Source organism: Triticum aestivum, chromosome 7D (genome assembly GCF_018294505.1).
Source record: "Triticum aestivum cultivar Chinese Spring chromosome 7D, IWGSC CS RefSeq v2.1, whole genome shotgun sequence".
In the NCBI taxonomy this organism is placed as follows: domain Eukaryota; kingdom Viridiplantae; phylum Streptophyta; class Magnoliopsida; order Poales; family Poaceae; genus Triticum; species Triticum aestivum.
The window spans coordinates 593,779,429-593,789,388 of NC_057814.1; the positions used below are offsets into that span (position 1 = coordinate 593,779,429).

Genomic DNA, 9,960 nt, shown 5'->3' on the forward strand with positions numbered 1-9,960 from the left:
TGAAGTGCGACGAAGGTGTGTTGTGCAGGGAGTTTTCAGGTCTTGTTTTTAGCGATATGTTTTCTAAGATCTCTTATGCAGTTTTTTAGGACTTTATGCTTCGTTAGTGTTTTCCATAAGCATCACTAAAAAGGAAGTTTAGAACTCCAAGAATACAACATGACACGTCCCTCTCAACTTCATGTAACGTCCCGGCCATAGCCACCGGTTCCCGGCCATTACGCTTGGCGGGATCTAGATTGACCCCATAGACTAACACTAATCTTTCATGCGCACTTTGTTTTCACTCATGTGCACCCGTGATCAACTTTTGGTCGGTGACCCATCCTTAAATCGCTCCAAGCCAAGCACGCTTAATTTTGAGGTTCCTTTGGGTTGGGCTCCCAGGAAAAAAAGGAATTCTTTATTGATATGAGTAGTCTATCATTTCTATTATAAGGAATAGGATCTCACATACACCCCCATTCGAAGGAACCTACGTCCTCATCGGCCCATAGGAACGTTCCCTCTTGGCAAACAGTAATGATTAAAATTCGGTACATGTTCCATGTCGTGTGCCACGACGGGCCATGCGCACAAGTGCCACATGCCCACACACCTGTCCAGCACATGCCCATCTAACCCTGACTCCCCGAGGGTTGACTCTAATACCAATTGTAATGCCCCGGCCATGGCCACCTGTTCCCAGTGGCAGGATCTATACCGCGCCCACAGACCAATAGTAGTCTCTTCTGCGCACTTTGTACTCACTTGTGTGCATCCGGGATCAACTTCCTACTCAGTCACCTATATATCCTTAAATCGCTCGAAGCCAAACACGCTTAAAATTCAGGTTCCTTTTGGTTGGGCTACCGGAAAAAAAGTAATTCATTATTGATATGGGTGGTCCATCTTTCATATTAAGTCAGGATCTTACACATCATTAGATAGATCGCGGCGCCCCATCACTCTGCTCTCCCTTTGCACCGCACCGTGTGGCCTGCCTGTGGCGGTGAACGACCTCTATGAATGGAGCACATGTCTAGGCTATCCTGCTAATTGCGAAAGTCAGATTTTTTTTGGAAACTAAGCATCATATTGATCAATGAACATCTCAGAAAAGGCAGCATGTGCACAACCGAGGACTTATCCTAGAGGCTTAATTGTGATTATATTGACTACACATGGTCTATGTACACGACATGTTTTTGGTAACACGTTTGCGTTGTCTCGGCTGGCTGGCCAGTACGCATCCTCTCATAAATTGTTTCCTTAGTTGCAAGAAGGCCAGTAGTGTAACCATGCGTATCCTGTACGTATCCTTATATATATTTTTGGAATATCTTCAATTAAGGCTATACTAATTCCAGTATGCAAAACAAATCAATATTTAATGAACGGTGGGACCACCTAACCAAATTAAATAGCACTAAAAAAAAGAAAAAGTAAACTTTGGACCAAATTCACCAACCCCGTCTAATTTCAACCACCTACCTAGTTTTGGCCTTTTCAACCCTAAATCTCTACTGTCCGATGGATCATCTAGGGCCAGGACAAGATAACGGCAGAAGCGAATTACCTTCTCCTCCGAGAGGTATATATAGCGCCGACCGGGTGCCCCAAAGAATTCCACCACCCACAGCCAGCCTCCAGCCACCTCGCGTCTTGTCTCGTCGCGTCGTCGTCGTCCCTGGTCTCTCCACATCACGATTCAATGGCGCCCTCAACCCTGACCGAAGGTTTGCCAAAAAGATCCTCCCATCTGCTCGCTAATCTCTTTTTATTTCGATGGAAATGGGGTGGGAGATCGAGATTTGTTCGCTTGGCAGCGGCCCGCGGGTGGAGAGGTCGTTAAAAGATGGGTTCACTCTGCTCCGGGTTTGATCTGAGCCATGGCGCTCCTGGGTCTGGGAGTGGACGAAGGTATGATGGGAAGTTTAGGGATAACGTTGCTGGGGATCTGGGGCGCTCGAATTTGCTGAGAACGGTGCTTTGGTCCGTCTGTTGAAGTCTTGGGATTTTTTTGGTGGTACAGATTGGGGTGGTGGCAGACAGATGGGTTCGTAGAGTGCACGTACTGGTCTAATCCTGTGGACGATGGATTTTTCTCCTGACTTTGGTTGCCATGGTGATCCGATCTATGTAGCGGTAGCAGAGGTAGCGTTTTCCCCCGCAGAAAAAAAGGTGGCGTTTTTAGGAAGAAATTGTTCCAAGACTAGAGTTTTCCGTCTTTTTCCCGTTAGTTGGATCGGATCAGTGGAGCCAGAACTCGATTCATTCTTTTCTGAGGTCGCAAGGTGATGATGGCGCCAACTGATGGCGCCGGTGTCGATTCCCGTCATCCCTGCTTGACTGATGTCGCAAGATACATAAAATTCAGGGTTGTTTTGGAGGCCATGATTTACAGATTTGTATTTTCTCCATGGCTTTTGGTTTTGTATTGATTGTCACGGCTTAGACTGTACTTACTTACTATATTTAAGTTAGCCACGTACTGTATCTTCTCAGAGGTTCTGTTCCTCGCTTGTCTAATATTTTTCTTTCTCTCAAAATAATTATGAAGAAAGAGATGACTGTGTTGTATCTGGGATACTACGAGTCTACGACTCTGATGTTGTGGCGGAACGAGGAAAAAACAAAATCGCCTCTCACTGCACGCACCATGCCCCCCCCCCCCCCCCCCCCCCCCCCCCAAGTCTCCGCCGGTGTACATGCTCTCGCCACCATCTCATCGTTGCACATTGCGCCGCTGCTGTTGTCGCCCCCACTGCCATTAGGGGCATCAGTACAACACCTGTATGGATACGAAGCCGAACGTCTCGTCATCAACCGCCCCGCGCACTCCACGCCACTGTGCTCAGCCTTGGTCTCCTCCGTTGCCATGCTCAGATGTTGCACAGGTTGACTTTTGACATTGTAGACAAGTTGAGAACTGAGGAACACCGCTGTGACTCTCGCTGCTAGTACAATAGCAATGGACGAGTGATGCTACTTTGGCAGGGAAACCAACTCTTGGATTAATATATTCAAACGGGCATACACTACTACATTAATTAACCAGCTGCTGTATATTTGATACAGCCCACTGAGGGAAGAGTTGTGTGGTATCTAAATTTGTACTCATTAGTGGGATTTGGATTTTTCCACCGAGTTGCCCAACAAAAAACTACACATGTCTTGGGGGTTTGTCTCGACTTCGTATTTGGTTGATCAAATTCAGCCTCTCATGTGGCTTTCTAGGTGGGATATACCTTCATGCTTCATCATAATCATGTCCAGAATCTAGCACATCAACTTTTTTGGAAGCTTAAAGTCTTGACAGTGAGTTAGTTTTTGGAAAGTACATATACAGAGTCTAGGAGTTTGTGTTTGCATATCGTTTTCATAGGAATGGGTGGGTGAATCCTACTGAGGGGAATTCACCGAGGAACACACAGTCATAGTGTTCTGTCTCTGAGGAGTTGAAAGAAAAGGGCGAGATTAATTTTTGCAGTTCTAGGAATGGAAGACCGGATCTCGGATGTCGAGGAAGTGAAACTACTGGAGGATGTCAAGGACAAGATGGAAGATGGAGTGGTGGAGCCACCAGATTGGCTACCAGATGGTTGGATCATGGAGGTCAGACGTGGTGACGATGGTGCCCTCTATCGGGTATGTTATATACAGCCAAATAAATGCAGAGATAAATGATATTATATATATTTAACACGTATTCATTCTCTAAACAATGTTTTCAGTTTCAGTTTTGTTGTTTTGTTTATGGGAGATATCTAAGTTTTCTCATTGCTTTTGTTTATTTCCAGTATTACATATCTCCAGTGTCAGGGGCCAAATTCAGGATGAAGTCTGAAGTCTTGAACTACCTTTTCTCTGAGATTGATGAGCACTTCATAGAAGCCAAGGAGTCTGTTGCTCGTAGCATGCTTGTTGTATGTCTTTGTTAATACAATGAAGTTATTAGATATATGTGTGTATACATATAACATTCCATATCCATGATCCATGTGTTGTTATATCATGATATGCAGAGGTCACATGAATGGCTTCCAAAGGGGTGGTTGATCGAGATCAGAGCGGGCGGACAAAACATGGACAAGATGTACAAGGTAGCCTTTTTGCCTTTTCCTTCCAAGTACTCACTCTATTCATAATGAATGACTTCCTGGAACATGTCAATCTAATCTAAGTTTTATTTCATGAACATATTTTTCATAATTACTAATTTGTCCGTATGAGTATCCAAGCCTTTAAGTGGATATTATATCATGTCATATGCGAAGTTTATTATTATATCTATCTTCCATGGTATAGGTGTGATTATTTAACTGGAATACAAAGTGCAACCAAAGTCTGTCGATGTCGCTTTGGTAGTTTCCTCGATTAAACAATTCTTATCCTTAATCAATTGTGTATCAGCGAATTGATGAAGAAGGGTCGCCAAAGGTTCACATAGCTTTCCTCATGCGAGATTTCTTAATCACATGAGAATAATAAATTATGTGTCCATCTTTTTACTTGTATTAAGTTTACCAGACATTTTCTTCCATAAATCAAACGTAACGAAGGTCGGAACCCTATCCCTCCCGCGCCGCCACCCGCGAGGCGGCCGGGGAGGGCGCCCCGATCTCCTCCGCTCGGCCCCCTCTCCCTCCCTACTCCCCCTCGCCGCCGCTGGAGGGCGCGGCCGGGCGAAGCCCGGTCTGCGCAGGCGGCGGCGGGGCTTCCTTCGTCCCCTCGCGCGGGTGGTCAGGCGCGGGCCAGATCCACCGGGCCTGGGCGCCGGACTGGTTGGCGGGTGCGGCGGCACGGCGTGCTGCGGAGTGGTCGGCGACGAGCTCCTGGAGGCGGTGCGGCGGGCGTCATGGTGGTGGTTCTCGCCTCTTGGCGCGCGGGGCTGACTCCGGGGCGGCGGCGTGGGCATGGATTCATCATCTGTTCCTGTGGGCGCGGCCTCGGCCTCCCATGCTCGGCCGGCGGGTCTCGGTGGGGGGGGGGGGGGGGGGGGCTTCTCCCTGCTGAGATCTGGCTTGCGGGATCTTCCAGATCCTAGCAAGGATGGCGGCGACCCGTGCACGAGAGATGGAGGTCTTCGATCAGATCTGGGGGAAAACCTGCTATTGGCTATTGCCAAGGCCGGCAATGGCGACGCTGTCTGCGTCGTTCCCTTCCTGAAGGCATCGTCGTGGAGAAGTTCAAGGCCACTCTCTGCTACCTCCGGGGGAAACCCTAGATCAGTAGATCGGATGACGGCGGCTCTCTGGTGTCGTTTCCCCCCTGGGGGCGTCATTCTTGGAGGTGCACACGGGCTCGAGGGACTAGAGGACGGCGACTTTGGTGGAGCGGTGCTTCATCTTTCACATTGATGGTGGCGGATCTCGGCGGCATGGTGCTGTGGAGACTCGGCGTCTGATGCGCGGAGATGGACTCGTGCAGGAGGAGGAAGCTGTCTGGCGTCATGGGGACGTCGATGGCAGAGTGGCCAGACAAGGTAGAAGCCTCAATATGATTTGAAGACGGACCTGTGGAAGATGGCGGCGACGACACACGAGTGCGTCTGACCGGATTGTGCCCCAGACCCGGTATGTGGCTCGGCTGGGGCTTCCGAATGAGTTTCGGCTTCCGAAGGAGTTTTGGCTTAGGTGAGTGGTTTGGGTAGTGGCCCAGCTAGCACCCCCTCATCATATTGGATAGGAGTAGCGGCATATGTTGCCAAGATGGTGGATTCAGACACATTGTTGTAATACTTTATACGGTCCTCGAGAATAATCAATAAAGTGGCCGTATGCATCTCCCAGATGCAGAGGCCGGGGGTCATCCTCCTTTTCTAAAAAAAAGAAAATTATTATCTGTCTAGTATAACGAATAGATGACGATAATAACATTAGGAAGAAATCATTTGTTGTTGAAAGTCGCTAATTCATTGGCAATTAAAAGTCATATGCAAAATATGATGACATGGTAGTGTGCAAAGACGGTAGTGTCGAATGGCCCCCCAAAAAGCTTCATTTATATTTATATAATTTGAAATTTGTCACCAAAGGTGGATATATAATAACTTATGTTATTTATTAATTTTTTAGGAATTCCAAATATTCTTATATGCTCACAACCAAATATTCTTAGTATGGTCAAGGATTATATATGAACATGCTTGCCAGATACATCCCCAGGTTTAGTTGATTTGCTTTGAGAACTAGTTTTGTGATTATTTTTGGTCTCTTCGCTCCCCCTCTCCCTGTGTGTGTCTGTGTAAGGTAACTTCACACACATGTGTACAACTTTTATTTATCACTATTAGGATTGCTACTACCAAGCGGCAAGCCTATTAAGCTATACAAAAAACAAACAACCAACAATTAGAGTTAGCTACCTTCATTAGGCTCAGAAAAAGAATTATTAAAAATGTCGAGCAAATAATTTACTCATGTCAAGCAATAACTTTAATTTGATTGTCAATTTTATTTTGCAGTTTTATGTTTATTCGGCACTTGGAGTACGAGTATTTTGTAAAGAAGATGTACTACTATATGTTAAGGAAATGAAGATCGCCAATTGTGATACAAATGGACAATGCGACACTAACTCTCGAGATAATGTGTATTTCTTGCTATCACTAAATAAATAGTAATTTATATTTACAATGGTTTGACTTTCCAAAGCTAATATGTTTCCTTATTTATAGATCCTTGCAGAAGTGGAGTTCAACCCATTTGGGTTGCCACATGGTTGGGTGAAAGAAATTGTATACAGAAAAACATTGGAAGGAATAAGGAAAGACCCGGTACATAAAAATAAAATCAAAATCACTCTAATGTTATTTGATTAAATCTTTTCATAGTCCTAATCATTATTAATTATGCAGTACTACACGGACCCTGTTAATCAATATGTATTCAGGACATTAACATCTGCAGTTCGCTACCTTGAGACGGGAAAAGTTACAAAACGTGCATTTTTTGCAAGGACAAGTGTCCACGAACTGTACAATTTTGAGAAGTCTGCAGATCTGGTAACTGAGCATTTCAACATTTTGTATTATCACTAATTGTTGTACATCATTGCTTCTTCTCAAAGTTATGTTTCATTTTGAGAACTTCACTTGTCTTAGTACAAAATGCATTTGTTAACTATTAAAAATTATACAAATTAAATATATTTTGGGCATGCGTAATGTTATAACAAACTACCATTCAAATTGTTCTTGAAATAATTAGACCAGTTAGTCATGAATAATTAGATCAGTAAGAACAACTTAAATAGGATTTCGACATAGTTTCAATATAATTTTTTTGTGTTATTCTACAAATAATTAGACCATTTTGACCAGCTTAAATAGGATTGTAGGATCTCCACTTGTCTTAGAAAAACATGTATTTGTAGGTTCTTTACAGGATTGATACTAATTAATTTATTATATGATTTCTATTATTGAAGTAGTGTCATAGTGATAGTGCTATTTAATTCTCGTGGATTCCATGCTTGGGCCTCACTATTTCTTCCATGCTTGGGCCTCACTATAGTTAAAAAACGTGTCCAACTATTTGAACTGTTAGCTTTGTCAAGAAATGGATTGCATTAACAGTACTAAACATTAAAAATTCTAATAGATTAATTATGTTTATGGATATTGGCATTTTTATTTAATTGTTTATTTTTGCAGCATGAGTGTTTGCGCAAAAGGTTGACAAAAAATGTGATGACTGATACAACACATGCAACTCCGTCGAGACCTAGAAGATCAAAAAGTGTGGAAAAGATAAATCTCAATGAGAAAAAATTATGGCTTTGTAAGTTCCTCCAGCCATCATTGCTCTGATAGTTATATATACATGCATGTGTATCGATTTTCTCCCTTTAGGTTCTACCGTCCAATCTAGTCAAGTTACCATAAATAATTTACACGTGTTACTGAGGAGAAATAGAAATAGCAGTTGCTAGCATAAAATACGTTAGAAAGAGATAAATGAGGAAAACATATACTCATGCATACTACAACATAGACTTGTGGAAACTTAATTTTGGTTGTATACTTATATGCATTCCTCTGTTGTGTGTGAGATTGCTTTAGTTACCCAAGAGTGTTTACATTTGTTTTCTCTTGTGCTGTCTTGGGAATTCCATTAGTTAGATAAGTTAAAATTAAAGCTTTTTCAAGTTGCTTAATGTCTTTATACACAATTTTCCCGAGCTTTGGAAAGCGTCGAATATACCTTGATTTATATAACTAAATATATGTATGATATACATAGGTTATCTGCATGTGAGGTTTACAAATTGAACACTAACAACTGAATCAAACATGGATCTTTCAGTCGATTTGACACTTTTAAACATGAATGTTCAAGTAGACTTGCAAGCGATTGTGTAATTAGTTTTTAGTAGTACAAAATTTTGTAGTTTTTCTTGAAAACCATATTGGATGCATATTTCAAAGTTAAATGGACATATTAAGATATACTCCCTCTGTTCCTAAATATAAGTCCCTTTAGAGATTCCAATGTGAAGTATATACGAAGCAAAATGAGTGAATATACACCCTAAAATATGTCTATATACATCTGTATGCAATCCCTATTGAAATCTCTAAAAAGACATATATTTAAAAATGGAGGGAGTATGTAATATTGCCCTTCCACCCCTAATTCACGTTGCTTGTACTTTTTGCCAAAAAGCGTAAAAACTAATAAAAATCCTTAGAATTCCTTTGAAAAATTACAGACCGCACAAGGCTATAATAACTGGAGCTAGTCTAAAGATTGTATTGACATTTCCTTCGTAATGACTTCTATTTTATTTTTATAGACGAGGACAGCAACACCTCTACGGACTTAGATTCACCAGATGAGAACCAAGAAATCAGGAAGAGAAGCTTGAAGGCTAAAGGGAAAGAAGCATACTCCTCCAAAACTATAAGGCGTCCAAGAGGGAGGCCATCCAAAGTAGCGAAGGAAACTGATGGAGACATATCTGCGGAAAAAGAATAGATGATGAAAACGAAAAATGACCAGGTCTAAACTGGAAAACAAATATGGGACTAGGCAGTGAAGAAATGGTTGGCACATTGAACCGGGATCTGGACTATGGAAAGCACCAATGGAAGTTACAATTAATATTTGGCCATAATTTTGTATTGTTTGATGTTTTAGTACAAAATTTAGTCGGTTTTTAGATTAAAAGGGTGATACGATCCCCTAGACTTAATTGGTTCGAATGATGGTCGAACACTTCAGAAAGTTATCCAAATTGTTTGTGCTAATATTTTTCCTACAACATGATAGTTTTTATTTACTCCAAGCATCACATCATGGAATTAAATACAAATGAATAGAGTCCACAATTGAACTCTATGTAATAATCTGCACACAACCATGAAATATAAAGCCAAAGTGTAATGGTTGGTGATAGAAGACCCAATCAAAAGAAAAATACAATCTAAGGTTGTGAAAGGCCAATCCAAAGATCAAATCATCATCATTATTGGCAAGAATATCCTTTATTTCATCCAGACAACTTCCATACAAGCCGACATGACCTATTTTTAGTGCTCTCTCCATTGGAGTAATACTCAAATACAGAGAAAATGTGTACATGTGCAAATGACACACAGGGTTGTTGAGATTGCATACTACCACTGGTGCCAAGAAATGTTGCCACCTAACATAAAATATGTGTTATGTTGTATTAATGATCTTAATAAACTGCTCATGAAACTTGTTAGCTCTCTCATGAAGCTCATTCATTTTTACGAGTTGGTACGGTTTAGCTTTTGGATCAGCCTTAATTGCTTCAAGTTTTGTCGTCTTTTGCTGATACTGGCCATCGAGCCTATGTTGTGCATGGTATTGGTGTTGGTACATGCCATCGACCCGGGGGAGAGGGTATTTTTCTTCTTTTGCAGGCAGTGCTTACTCACGTAGGAGTTGCTGGGATTCCCCAAAGAGGAAGGGTGAAGGAGAACAACAACATACTCTTTCCCTCGCT

General features: G+C 42.3%; 1 protein-coding gene across 1 annotated transcript; it reads left to right on the plus strand.

Annotated features, from left to right (window-relative positions):
- The first annotated feature begins 1,627 nt into the window (after positions 1-1,627).
- Positions 1,628-9,267, plus strand: LOC123169291 (uncharacterized). Its single transcript, XM_044587131.1, has 9 exons — positions 1,628-1,718; positions 3,479-3,630; positions 3,783-3,908; positions 4,008-4,085; positions 6,449-6,574; positions 6,662-6,760; positions 6,842-6,988; positions 7,640-7,766; positions 8,782-9,267. Exons 1-9 carry the CDS (start codon positions 1,694-1,696, stop codon positions 8,961-8,963), a joined length of 1,062 nt encoding a protein of 353 aa, XP_044443066.1. The 5' UTR covers positions 1,628-1,693; the 3' UTR covers positions 8,964-9,267.
- The last annotated feature ends 693 nt before the right edge of the window (positions 9,268-9,960 follow it).

Bases quoted from the DNA above. Each gene is read 5' to 3' on its own strand.
- LOC123169291 (XM_044587131.1), top strand. From the start codon at position 1,694: ATGGCGCCCTCAACCCTGACCGAAG. The intron at 1,719-3,478 runs GTTTGCCAAAAA...TTGCAGTTCTAG, and splicing joins GCCCTCAACCCTGACCGAAG to GAATGGAAGACCGGATCTCG. The intron at 4,086-6,448 runs GTAGCCTTTTTG...TTTATTTTGCAG, and splicing joins ACATGGACAAGATGTACAAG to TTTTATGTTTATTCGGCACT.